The sequence below is a fragment of the Micropterus salmoides genome, unplaced genomic scaffold (assembly GCF_014851395.1).
Source record: "Micropterus salmoides isolate LMB-PRFRI ecotype aquatic unplaced genomic scaffold, ASM1485139v1 Ms_hic_scaffold_3, whole genome shotgun sequence".
Lineage (NCBI taxonomy): Eukaryota > Metazoa > Chordata > Actinopteri > Centrarchiformes > Centrarchidae > Micropterus > Micropterus salmoides.
This window is the reverse complement of record NW_024042261.1, coordinates 2,519,455-2,533,389: the sequence shown is the minus strand read 5'-3', so window position 1 is coordinate 2,533,389 and position 13,935 is coordinate 2,519,455. Positions and strand designations below refer to the sequence as shown.

General features: G+C 42.6%; 1 protein-coding gene across 1 annotated transcript; it reads left to right on the top strand.

Annotated features, from left to right (window-relative positions):
- The first annotated feature begins 2,832 nt into the window (after positions 1 to 2,832).
- Positions 2,833 to 12,365, top strand: mex3b (mex-3 RNA binding family member B). The gene is made up of 2 exons (XM_038693885.1): positions 2,833 to 3,339; positions 8,984 to 12,365. The coding sequence occupies exons 1-2, from the start codon at positions 3,120 to 3,122 to the stop codon at positions 10,354 to 10,356; spliced, it is 1,593 nt and encodes a 530-aa protein (XP_038549813.1). The 5' UTR covers positions 2,833 to 3,119; the 3' UTR covers positions 10,357 to 12,365.
- Positions 12,366 to 13,935: the final 1,570 nt, after the last annotated feature.

Genomic DNA, 13,935 nt, shown 5'->3' with positions numbered 1-13,935 from the left:
ACAACTTCCGTGTCATGGCGAAGAGCTGATCTTTGACGCCACGCCACGGACACGCCCATTGACGAAAACTTGCAAATAGCACAACTTTTCATCTTCAATGCCTTAGAAGGCACAGCAGAAATTTGAGGTCGGTCGGACTAAATCCCTAGGAGGAGTTCGTTAAAGTACGAAGTGTGTAAATCATCCAAAATTTGACGTAAAATTCAAAATGGCCGACTTCCTGTTGATTTTAGGGCATCGCTCCAAGAGGCTTTTTGTGCGTCTGGACAAGATACACGTACCACAGAAAATTCGTGCACGTAGGTAAAACGTGCGGCGGGGGCTGCTTCGTTAAAAGTCACTTCCTGTTGCCAGCAGGTGGCGCTATGACTGTGGGTGAATATCAGCATGTACATGTGTTCAGGGTGGGACTCTCATCCTACATGTACAGTTTGGTCCAGATGTGAGCATGTACACTGAAGCTACGACAACTTCCTGTGTCATGGCGAAGACTTGATCTTTGACGCCACGCCACGGACACGCCCATTGACGAAAACTCGCAAATAGCACAACTTTTCATCGTCAATGCCTTTAGAAGGCACAGCAGAAATTTGAGGTCGGTCGGACTAAATCCCTAGGAGGAGTTCGTTAAAGTACGAAGTGTGTAAATCATCCAAAATTTGACGTAAAATTCAAAATGGCCGACTTCCTGTTGGGTTTAGGCTATGGCTCCAAGAGACTTTTTTGTGCGTCTGGACAAGATACACGTACCACAGAAAATTCGTGCACGTAGGTGAAACGTGCGGCGGGGGCTGCTTTGTTAAAAGTCACTTCCTGTTGCCAGCAGGTGGCGCTAAGACTGTGGGTGAATGTCAGCATGTACATGTGTTCAGGGCGGGACTCTCATCCTACATGTACAGTTTGGTCCAGATGTGAGCATGTACACTGAAGTTACGACAACTTCCGTGTCATGGCGAAGAGTTGATCTTTGACGCCACGCCACGGACACGCCCATTGACGAAAACTTGCAAATAGCACAACTTTTCATCTTCAATGCCTTTAGAAGGCACAGCACAAATTTGAAGTCAGTCGGACTAAATCCCTAGGAGGAGTTTGTTAAAGTACGAAGTGTGTAAATCATCCAAAATTTGACATAAAATTCAAAATGGCCGACTTCCTATTGGGTTTAGGCTATGGCTCCAAGAGACTTTTTTGTGCGTCTGGACAAGATACACGTACCACAGAAAATTCGTGCACGTAGGTAAAACGTGCGGCGGGGGCTGCTTCGTTAAAAGTCACTTCCTGTTGCCAGCAGGTGGCGCTATGACTGTGGGTGAATATCAGCATGTACATGTGTTCAGGGTGGGACTCTCATCCTACATGTACAGTTTGGTCCAGATGTGAGCATGTACACTGAAGCTACGACAACTTCCTGTGTCATGGCGAAGACTTGATCTTTGACGCCACGCCACGGACACGCCCATTGACGAAAACTCGCAAATAGCACAACTTTTCATCGTCAATGCCTTTAGAAGGCACAGCAGAAATTTGAGGTCGGTCGGACTAAATCCCTAGGAGGAGTTCGTTAAAGTACGAAGTGTGTAAATCATCCAAAATTTGACATAAAATTCAAAATGGCCGACTTCCTATTGGGTTTAGGCTATGGCTCCAAGAGACTTTTTTGTGCGTCTGGACAAGATACACGTACCACAGAAAATTCGTGCACGTAGGTGAAACGTGCGGCGGGGGCTGCTTCGTTAAAGGTCACTTTCTGTTGCCAGCAGGTGGCGCTATGACTGTGGGTGAATGTCGGCATGTACATGTTTTCAGGGCGGGACTCTCATCCTACATGTACAGTTTGGTGCAGATGTGAGCATGTACACTGAAGTTACAACAACTTCCTGTTTCATAGCGAATCATCAACGCCACGGACACGCCCATTGACGAAAACTCGCAAATAGCACAACTTTTCATCGTCAATGCCTTTAGAGGGCACAGCAGAAATTTGACGTCGATCCGACTAAATCCCTAGGAGGAGTTCGTTAAAGTACGAAGTGTGTAAATTCAAAATTCCGTAAAATTCAAAATGGCCGACTTCCTGTTGACTTTAGGCTATGGGTTCTTGAGGCTTTTTTGTGCGTCTTGATATGATACATGTCCCCAGAAAATTTCGTAGATGTAGGTTGAACGTGAACGAGGGGCTAATTTTTTCCAATTTTCTAGGTGGCGCTAGCGAGTCATTTTGCAACGCCCATGTGCGAAACTTGTAGAAAACGAAATTTTTCACCGGTTCTGACATGTTTGCAAATTTTGGTGAGTTTTCGAGTATGTTTAGGCCATGTCAGTTGGGCCTTCTTTGCAGAAAAAAGAAAAAAAAAAAAATATATATATATATATATATAATCCGATCAAATTCAATAGGGACCTCACGCGGTCGTGCTCGGGCCCTAATAATCCGAGCAAATTCAATAGGGACCTCACACGGTTGTGCTCGGGCCCTAAGTATAATCCGAGCAAATTCAATAGGGACCTCACACGGTCGTGCTCGGGCCCTAATAATCCGAGCAAATTCAATAGGGACCTCACAGGTCGTGCTCGGGCCCTAATTAAAGCTGCAAGCAGCGTGGGGCCCTAAATATATAATCTTAGCAAATTCAATAGCAAATTCAATAGGGACCTCATACGGTCGTGCTCGGTCCCTTAAAAGGGCAAGGAGTGAGACAAAGAAGCGGCCCCGTCCATTCATTGTCCGCCCAGCCAATTAGCTCGCAGATATGCAAATAACCTCGAAGCACCGCAACGCCCCCGCCCAGGTGGTGACGTCACCAGCACGCCTCTCTGCCTGTCAGTCGCGCAGACCGAAGAAACAGAGGAGCGGAGGGACGCTCTTCTTGTGAAGAACGGATATGTTTCTATCTCCGCCGCGGGCTCTGGAATAAACAGGCTTTTTCCTCGCCGTCTTTCCGTGAGATAGCACAGCCCCCGGGTCGGCTCAGAGAAGGACATAGACATCTAGTGTCCGTCGGGAAAATAAGGTTTTTTTGCACTGGGTCCGGTGTCTCTCTCCCCTCGTCCTCCCCTCCCCTCCCCTCTCACTGCTTTTACACCCTTCGATCCTGCTACGCTGCTAAGAGGCACTGATGCCCAGTTCGCTCTTCGCCGATAGCAGCGTCCAGGGAGATGCACTGGACGACCAGAGAGCCCTGCTGATCACTCTGGATCAGCTCTCCCTGCTGGGCTTGGACAACGATAACCCCCTGTACGACAACAACCAGGAGCCCCGGAAAAAGAGCGTCAACATGACCGAATGCGTCGCGGTTCCGAGCTCCGAGCATGTGGCCGAGATTGTGGGCAGACAGGGTGCGTGTTTCAGTGTTTCTACACAGTTGGGTAGCCTATATTTGCCATGTTATGCAGCTGAGCAGTATAGGGACGGCAATGCACCCAAACACTTCAGTTATTAGCACGTCCGGATCTGTTCTGCTGTGGGAGGAACAGAATGCCGATACGCTAAATACGGAATTATTTCAACGTCTTGCTTGTCTACTCACGCACTAGGGTTTAATGCCATCTCTAAATATGTAGGCATCACCCATGAATTCGGCATGTATAAATTCCACCAGACAGCAATCAGTTCAATAAAACGCTAACGTGTTACTGTCTCGCCAGTTTGTCACCCATTGTTCGTCCTGTATGCAGGGTTGGGCGGCAGCCAGCATAATAGGATTTTAAAAAGTTGACCTTAAAGTGAAATAACTGCCTACTGGGATGATTATGGAGACCTATGCCGGATTGAAGAGTGCCTCGAACAATTATTACAAATTAAATAATTACAATTTTGAATGGAGTTTAGTTTAGAAGAAAAATCACATACAGGGACTATGTAAAATCCCTGTATATTAAATTTAAAGACTACAGACATGTTATTTGAATCATTATGCTTAATGAAGACAGGTAGTTCACTGAACTGTGGGCTCATTGCCTCTTAATAAATCTGGATCTGTTGTCTTTGAAAACAGCCTGCAAATAATTGCCAGATTTATTTGATGATTATGATGCTGAGCAGCACAGGATCAAATTAGGTCAATGGTCACAATCTTACTTTGCCACAGACCTTGGAAACAGTCTTTAAGCTGTGGGGCTAAAGGCCGGTATTGGTGCTTACAAATGCAGAATATTTTCCTTCCCTGCAATACTGCTGCTGTTCCCAGGAAAAAAAGCAGTTGTAAAGAATCACTAATAACTTCCACCCTCCACTTTAAAGTGACAACAGTGGGACTTTTCTGAATTAGAACTATTTACATAAGGTACCCCCCTCCACCTCCCATCTCTTTTTGTCAGGTTATATCAGGTTATAATTGGTAAATGTCTATTAACTGTGACAGCCGGGATTTTTTTAAGGAAGTGAGCCCAAGCGGAAACCTTCCGGTCTCATTTCTGTAGGAAGTAACTAAAACTGCAATTCATCGAGTGGCCACTTGAGGCTGGCTCCAAAAGATAGTCACTCTCCATTGACTATCTTTTGGAGCCAGGTGGCTGCTGCCGCTGTGACTGCTAACCGTCTGCCCTCCTTCTGTTAGCTCAGCTAATACAGGGTGCTTCTCAAGTCTCTTATTTGTCGTTTCCTCGCTTGAACCGGAAGTTGTTCTGCTCCGCCATCTTGCAGACCTAAAGCTCTTATTTGCACCTCGGGGAGCGAGGTACGGGGACTGACCGACACAGCCCTTAATGGGTAGCTGTTATATTGTTGATGCAGCTGATGGGATTGATCTGATACATCACGACAGATAACTTGATTGAACTCAAGTGTTTAACTAACTCTTATAGCCTATTTGATTTGACTTTCTTCATTTATTAGAAAGATCTTTTCTTTCTCCCATCAACTTTTGTTATGGAGACAATTAAAGTCAGAGAGAAAAAAATAAATTGGATAATAAAATTGGATTGATATGATGGAATGCAGTAATCAATCAGTGACGAGTGATGTGACTTGCAAATAAAATGTATGCAGTAGTGTTAAAGGATATCAGAAGAGGAAATAAACGGAAAGCCAAAAACTGAGTGTCAACTTTGATACAAGCTACATCATTTCAATTGCCCTGAAACATTTAACCTAATAAATCCAAAGACACCATGATCACCTTCTGGGTTATTCAATAATGAATTCACAATCAGAATCAATAAATATAAATGCAGATAATATTAGCATTGTGCCAGTAGAAATGATCCTCTGAGCAGGACATACAGTAACCTACAGAGAGAGAATCATGCTGCTCTGCACTGAGAACTGGGAGATTTTAATAGCATCAGTACAATGCAGAATGCAGACACAAACTCCATCAAAAGTCTCTACAGCTGTTAGAGCCGACTGACAGCTGATCCAGCTGTGATCAGCTGGCGCCTTCATGAGAAACAGAAATGCTTCATGTGACGTTTCGGAGGAAAGGACGTCTCATGTCACTAGAAACATACTTCCTCGTTCCTTCTCTCCTGGCTTGGAAAAGATGCAAGTGAGGGAAACGTGGATGCAATTAAGAGACTTGCACCCACAGTGCGCACAGAGCACTGGAGCTTTGCCCTGTTTGCCTTTTGGAGATTTCTTCATGTAGATACTGTACGAATAATGGCATGCTGTGCGATTTATTGGAGAGAGAACCTCCAGGAAGTCCGTGCTTCAGTTGGTGAGTGAAATTCTTGTATTTTATTTATGTGTTAACAATAGTTAACAGGCATTGCTGCCAAAACATAGCTTGTTAGCTTAGCTCGTTACGCTAAAAGAGTCAAAAAAGAAGTCAGCAAGAAGAGAGAAGCCAAAATGTATTGGAGAAGTGTTAGACATCAGGGTGATACTTTAAAGAAAAGGCAAATCAAAAAATGCAAATCAAGTAATACAGTTCAACAAGAAACATAAAATAAATATACATAGAGCTGACTTCAGTGGTCAACAGGTGTGTAGCAGCATAGATTGTTGCACCTTGCCTATCAGCATAGATTATTACTGCACAGTGTCCAGCAGCAAGATTAATATTGTACATATTAGTAAACAGTGTATTGCACATTAGCACCCTACTTACTTTTACATGCCAGAGAAGTTATGCCATCTCACAGTTCAGTAGCTTCATGGCAGTTGGGGAAAAACTGTGTCCTGTCAGTAACTCTGTACCCATCTTGTCTTTACAGGTCCCAGAGGAGCTAATTGGAGAACCCATCCAGATGTGGTTTTCTGTGTCCAGCTTTACATGAAATAACTGTCACAGTTTCCAGGATGACTCTTTCCACTCCTGCACCTTACTGCTTTGTTTAGCCTTTTCTTTTCGTTTTTTTACTCCACAACACCATAACAGGTTCTATCAGTATAAATACTGTTACAATAACAAGTCATTCACAACAACTTTTACATTTGTAATCTTTTAAGATTGATGTTTTCATGAAGGCAAGACACAATTTTAAATAGTTAAATTATTGTTTATGTATTGGGAATCATTTTTGTTGTAAAATGGATCAGTCTAAATTTACTTAAAATAAAATCACATTCTTCATTCATCAGTTTCCTATGTTAATTGGAAATAGTGTGATCTAAACTTAACAATATATGATAGTTAACAGCTGTAAATGAAACTATTATGGCCTGTGTCCACCAAAGCGTTTTTTCCTGAGACAAGCATCTTTTTTTCAATTCATTGCAATGGGACACATGATAAAAATGGCAGCAGCATGATGAGGCGCTGAGCGTCTTTTCCACGCTGGGCATTTTTAAAAATAATTTTATGTTCTGAATTGTCACCGGCCCCCTGAATTTTGTGTTTCCCTTTATATAAATAAAGACATTTCCACCATAAATTGATGCAGAAAATGTCTCCAGGATTCAGGAAATTAAGTTTTTAATGTTCAAAATCTTCTGAGGGAGAAACCCCCCAGACCACCACTTCTATATTTCATCAATAAATATTTTTTCTAAATAGTATTAAAATATATTCTTGTCTTGTTCTCATTAGGGGTTAGGTAAAGGGTTAGGGTTAGGTGATGCAGTCCTAACTTTGGTTAACTGTCTTAATGACTGAGGTGAGGGTTTTTTTCAGCATCGCGTTGGCTAATCCCACGCTGCTGTGAAAATGACTTTTAGGCTACTTGTACTTGATTATGAGTTTATTTACTACACGGAAACCTCTGATCACCATGGAGTCAGTAAGTAGTAGTGAGCGTGAATGAGTGCACTGATTCACTTGCACTGGTTCAGTGGAATATTACAGTAGGTACACATGTTATATGGAAGGATGGTGTATTGGTGAGGATTGTTAGACCGATTTGGGCAAAAAATGCCAGGCCCAGGCCAGCCCTGCTCCCAGCTAGTCGTTTTAAGAAGAGCAGGCAGCGTTTTCAGCTGGTAAAAAATGTTTTGGTGGACACAAGCCCATTAGATGTTGAGAGCTCTCTGAGAAGATATTTTGTGATTCTGTTTGCGACCTGTCCTGTCTTTTCTCCGTGAGATGGAATAATTTTGAAAAGTTGCGTGGCGCTGTGGAGAGCCCCCAGCTGCAGTACTGCATGGATCATGCGTAATATTTATCCAGCCAGACGGAACGATCAAGAACCGTTCCCAGCGCGGCAGCCGAACTAGCGACACAACCCGTACCGGAGACGGACTGGGGCGGAACAGGGACAGGAGATCGAGGAGCGACTGGCCCGCTGCTGACGGTCTGTGATTGTTCCCTCTGGCTGGATGAAGTCTGACACTCCTGAATTTATGCATGGATCCATGATGATAGAGAAATATAGAAATTACAACAATAAAGCATGCTGTCAATATTTTAGAGACCCCCGAAAATATCACAAATCATGCTTTTAGGGGAGCTAAGCTCCCCCTGGCTCCCCCTTAGTTCGCACCCTGATTTCAAGCTCTTTTTTGTTTTCATCTTGGTGAGTACAGTTTACTGCTCATTGAAATAAAAACTCCAGTATCTCAATGTATTAAAATTTTAGAATAAATACAATTCTGTATTTTAAATTATACAGAAATGTCAACCTGAGACAAGCTAACTAATCAACTAACTCTAAACACCTGCAAAGGTTTCTGAAGCCTTTAATCTCTCTGGTCAAATAACTACTCTTTGTCACGCTGTCTCAAAGCGTCTGTATTTGATGCACTGAGATGAGAACGTGTTGCATATTGCATTAGCCTGAGCTAACTCTTTCACATCAAACTAGGTGGGCGTGGTTTTAGCAACCGGTCACCTTTGCTTCACCATCACGACCCCTCCATTTTTGGTTATGGAGGAGTGATGCGCATTTGCACGCTGCCAAGTTGGCAACGATTGGCTCCGCCCACTTTGGGCTTCAAAACTGCTCAACTGCTCTTCGGAAATGGACACTACATCCATTTTTATATACAGTCTATGAGTGAGCCTCATAAAAGAGACCATATCAACCTATCCTAATCTAACCTACATCTGTTTGATACTAAAGCATTATGAATTTATGTTTATGGCTGTTTAGACTGAGTTTAGTTGGGTTTACCCTCCTCTACATCCCTGGTTACATCACCCTATCCCACTCGGCTGGCTTTGCGTTGCTAATTATGTCATCCTTCTAAAGCTGTTCTCCTTCTAGAGATGTGTGTATCTGCTTGAGGGTCTTGGAATGCAACTTTATGCACCTGCGCTAGGCTATCGAAATGATTAAGTCGCTTTCCCCATCTTTCTATAATGCTATTAGTATAGAAAAGGAATCAAAGAGTCTACCAGTAGCTGATACAATAAACAGGGATTATCCTGGATCCAGAAAGGGGTTTTCTGTTGTGGGTTATATTTGTACTGCCGTATATCCATGGTGGTGTGGCATGTGCTTAGAATTTGTTCTTCTCTGAAAGGCCACTGGCCTTTTGAGAGACAATAATAAACATCTAGCAGCTGAATGGTTCATAAGTCAAGGTTTAACACGTGACATATTTTGAGAAGTTGTTATTTTGGATATGCCCTCAGTTTCTCGTTTTGCTTTCATGTCTCAGGTTGCAAGATCAAAGCGCTGCGAGCAAAGACTAACACCTACATAAAGACCCCAGTTCGAGACGAGGAGCCTGTTTTTGTGGTGACCGGCAGGAGGGAGGAGGTGGCTATGGCCAGGAGGGAAATCATCTCTGCTGCAGAGCACTTCTCCATGATCCGAGCCTCCAGGAACAAAAACACCAGCCTGAACGGAGGTAGCACCCCAGTCCTTGGACCACCCAACCTGCCCGGACAGACCACTATCCAGGTCCGGGTGCCTTACCGTGTTGTGGGACTGGTTGTAGGTCCCAAGGGTGCCACCATCAAGCGCATCCAGCAGCAGACTCACACCTACATTGTGACACCCAGCCGAGACAAGGAGCCAGTGTTCGAGGTGATGGGGATGCCAGAGAATGTGGACAGAGCACGTGAAGAGATCGAAGCGCACATCACCATGAGGACAGGAGGCCTTATTGAACTCCAGGATGAAAATGACTTCCACGCAAATGGGACCGATGTGGGTTTTGATCTGCACGGGCATGCCACCCTGTGGTCCAAGCCCAGCACCGGGATGACCCCCATCTCAGAACGTAAACCCTTCTCCAACCACCGCAATGACTCGTCCTCCTCCACAGACTCCTACTTTGGTAACAACAACTCATGTATAGCCGACTACAGCCCTCCCAGCCCCAGACTCAGCTACACCACCACCAACGGTAACAACAATAACAATAACATCAGTGTCAACACCAATGGCAATGCATTGGTTTACGAAACTGAGGTGATTTCACCTGACTGCATGACTTTTGACTCCTCATTAGGGTTTGACCCCACTTCAGCCCCACCGGGCCTTTTGTGGTCCCAGTACGATAGTCACACGACCCCGTCATCCACCAGAGGCAACTCCCCCACCTCCACCTCAGCCATGTTCCCCAACAACACCTCCACTAATGCCAATGTGATAATTATGAGTCAGAGAAGGGTTTATGGTTGTACCCCACAGCCCAGACTGTCGCCTCCTCTCCACAGCCACACAGGATGCCACATTGAGCACCTGTTAGCCCGTGGGATGTGCAGTGACCCAGGCGGAGGCCCACTCAGTTTCCCTGGTTACTCCAGCCCTATCGGCTGTCTGGCGGGCCCTCACCTCCCTGGAGTTTCATGCGACTCCTTCACCTCGTCATCGTCCTCCTCTTCTTCCACCTCCTCTGGCACCAGCCGAAAAGGCAGTCGCGACTGTTCGGTGTGCTTTGAGAGCGAGGTCATTGCAGCCCTGGTCCCCTGTGGGCACAACCTCTTCTGTATGGAATGTGCCAATCGTATCTGTGAGAGGAGAGAACCCAAATGCCCTGTCTGCCACACTGGTGTCACTCAGGCTATACGTATATTTTCATAAGAAGTGTAACTCTGACTGTATCAGCAGCAAGACTGGCTACAATAGCTGCAACAGACTCTTTATACTGCTTTAATTGGTTCACATTTACCAGTTTGTAAAGTGTACATAGATATACATTTGTATGTAAGAGGCTACAGTATCCAGAAGAAGGGACAGACATCCTTTGTGGGCTTTGTTGTAGTTGTTTGTGCTATACTGTCGCTTGGGGACATTTTTTCAACATTTAAGAGGATGTTTTAAATATTACAGCATAGTATTCAATAGTTCAAGTAAGTTGTACTCTACATGTGAAATATAGGGTGAAGTGAAGAGTAGGGATGCCACAATTATAGATTTTGTTGGTACGATTATATAGTGAGGAATAATCATGGTTTCAAGATTATCACAATTATAATGCATTAAATTAATTTAACACTATTAAATACTTATACTTAGATTTATAATTTATAATTATAATTAGATTTTTTATATTTAATAACATTAACAAATTGTTATTAAGGAGGGGAATAAACTGAACTGTTATTGTCATCAACTCTCATTCATACATATAAGTTTTAGTGAAAATGATTTGAGAACATCAAGTTTATAAGGTCCTGATGTTATGTTAGTGTTTTGAATCTGCCATTTTCTTTGGTGGAATTAAAGCTTTTGGTCCCACTGCCAGAGTTTAGCCAGTGTACAGTAGTAGCCTTCATGTCTCTGATAAGCATGGAACTTTAAGCTGGCACGGTGCACTTTTTGTTTTCGTTTTGTGCAAGTTGCAACAATTCCTTTCACTGCAACAGAAACACTCGGTGTAGTGGAGCCTTTACGATTAATTAACTGAGACGTTTTAAAGCGTAGTTAATTGTGAAATCCGGTAATTGCTGCATCCCTAGTAAAGAGACACGGTGGGGCCAGGACGGATGTAGGTGGGTCTAACTCTAGACTGTTAGCAGGGCTGAGCCTTCTAGTTTTCATGATTGAATCTAGTAAGAGGGGAGTCCATTACTGGGAAACACGGAGGGCTTCCTGCCAAACAGGACCATTGACGTACAAAGATATTGCAGACACCAAATGGAGGGCAACAACATATCCTACATATACAATACATGGACAAAAGTATTTAGACACCTACACATTAATTTTATGACATCCCATTCTAATCCATAAGCATTAATATGGAGTTGGTCCACCCTTTATAGCTATAATATCTTCTACTGTTGTGGGAAGACAATATTTTGGAGTTTGTCTATTGGAATTTTTGCCCATTCGTTTAGAAGAGCTTTTGAGAGGTCCAACACTGACGTTGGATGAGGGGGCCTGGTGCGAAATCTCTGTTCCAGGTACTCCCAAAAGTATTGGATAGATTTTTTTGACTTGAAAGATTATATTTCTTATTGCAAAGATGTTTACAGGTATTTTAATTTTAAATTCAGTGAAGTTTTTGTGGCTGGATTGAAATATTATTTTTTAGCATGACCATATGGCACTGTATATCACACAATTTTGACAGTATGCTGTTGGGATGGAGATTTTTATTGGTTCAGCAAAAAATGTCTTAAATATGCTTCATCCAGGATATTTTTTATTTATTTATTTTATTCTATATTATTATGAAACATTGAAATGTACAAAATCAAGTAAGTTGAACACAAAGAAACCGTTAAATATGTATGAATTAGATTCCAGTGGGAATTACAGGCTTCTGTTGTACCACCATAGTTTTAGTATTTCTATTTTAATACATTTGTTTACCACTTGTTTATGTGTAAGTTACTTGAGCGTAAATGTACTTTATTGAGCAAAGTTTAAGAACAAAGTGTATTTTATTTTATGATAAAGGGCCTTTAACCTCATGGTCAAATACTAATATTATATTTGCTGAAACAAGATTTGAAAATGTATCAAGAGTTTTATTTTTTCTGATATTTAAAGTTATACATTTTAAAAAGTAAAACTTAAGTAATGGTGCTACTGTTTTTTTTAAGTATTTCTATATAAGTCCAATAAAAACGGTACATTTACAAGGTGTTCCCTGTTTGTTTGTTCTGCTGTTGTTTAGAGCAGACAGAGGTGAGCTGGGAGGCTGTTGAGAATTGTATTGTAAAGTGTAATAGTTTCTGAACATTTGACTCCTTTTGTATTGGAGGCAGCAGGATTAGTGGTCTAATTATATTACAGTCAGACAGAGGGGGACTTGGCCTGCTTTATTACTAATTACAAGTAATTTGTGAACCTATTCTTATACAGACTGGTAAAACGACCATAATCTGGTTCTTCTGGGTAGGGATGAACCGATGAAACAGTTCACCACGATACTAAGAATTGAACGAGAATTGAAATTGAATACAATAAATGTTGATTGATTGCCATGATGTCATTCAATGTTGGTTTGTAATGAGGGCTGCTTATCAAACCTCACATTTTACAAAAAATCGCAAAACTAATTTTGTCTTTTTTTTAATTTAGTATTTTAATATAGGCTATGTGGTTGTTTATATTAAAGCTAAATAAAATAAATAAATTTTCTATATTTTGTTAAATTGAAAACCTTTATGAAAATTTCAATTCAAAATTAAAGCTGCAAGCAGCGTTGGGCGGGCCCTCGCACATGTAGCGCGTCGGGGTGTGAGGTGGCCGCGTTGCATATTCTGGAGCTCTGCCGGTGTGGCTGTGAATTTGCTATGCGCTTCGAACGCAGCATTAAGGTGTTATATGTCACTTCCTGTGTCCCCTTTGTGGCGCTACATAGTACTTGGCACTAACACTAGAAATGAATATTGACGTATAGATGTGTTCGGGGCGGGACAGTTATCAAGCACGTAAAGTTTTGTGCAGATGTGAGCATGTACACTAAAGTTACAACAACTTCCTGTTTCATGGTGAATCATTGACGCCACGGACCTTTAGAAGGCACAGCAGAAATTTTAAGTCGGTCCGACTAAATCCCTAGGAGGAGTTCGTTAAAGTACGGAGTGTGTAAATGATCCAGAAATGACCATAAAATTAAAAATGACCGACTTCCTGTTGAGTTTAGGATATGGTTTCTTGAAGCTTTTTTGTGCGTCTTGATATGATACATGTCCCCAGAAAATTTCGTGCATGTAGGTTGAACATGGACGAGGGGCTAATTTTTTCCAATTTTCTAGGGGGTGCTAGCCAGTCATTTTGCCACGCCCATGAGAGAACACAGTGTTAACTTGTTCTATGAAATTCATCACAGTACACAAATACACACGTCAGTCAGAATGCAAAAGAATATACTCACATGAAAAATTGTCACCTGGCTCCCAGTAATGCAGCAACTCTGTGAAGAGCCCGTGAGATGCTGGAGTGGTAGGGGCTGGGGCTAAACTGGGGTTTGGGGTGACTGTAGTAAATGCAGGGAGAGAATTTATGGGGGGGGGGGCAGGAGGAAGGGATTTCTTATGTGGAGGGGAACAGTCCTCCTCTGCTGAAGACAGTTCCAGACCAGGTGGGCCAAGCCGAACACTCTTCCTATTTGAATGAATAAACACACAATCAATCAAAATTAAATGGAAATAATATTTAATAAGAAACTGGTCTTTAAAGATAACTTGAAAGGGGAAAGGCAAA

Bases quoted from the DNA above. Each gene is read 5' to 3' on its own strand.
- mex3b (XM_038693885.1), top strand. From the start codon at position 3,120: ATGCCCAGTTCGCTCTTCGCCGATAGCAGCGTCCAGGGAGATGCACTG. The intron at 3,340-8,983 runs GTGCGTGTTTCA...TTCATGTCTCAG, and splicing joins CGAGATTGTGGGCAGACAGG to GTTGCAAGATCAAAGCGCTG.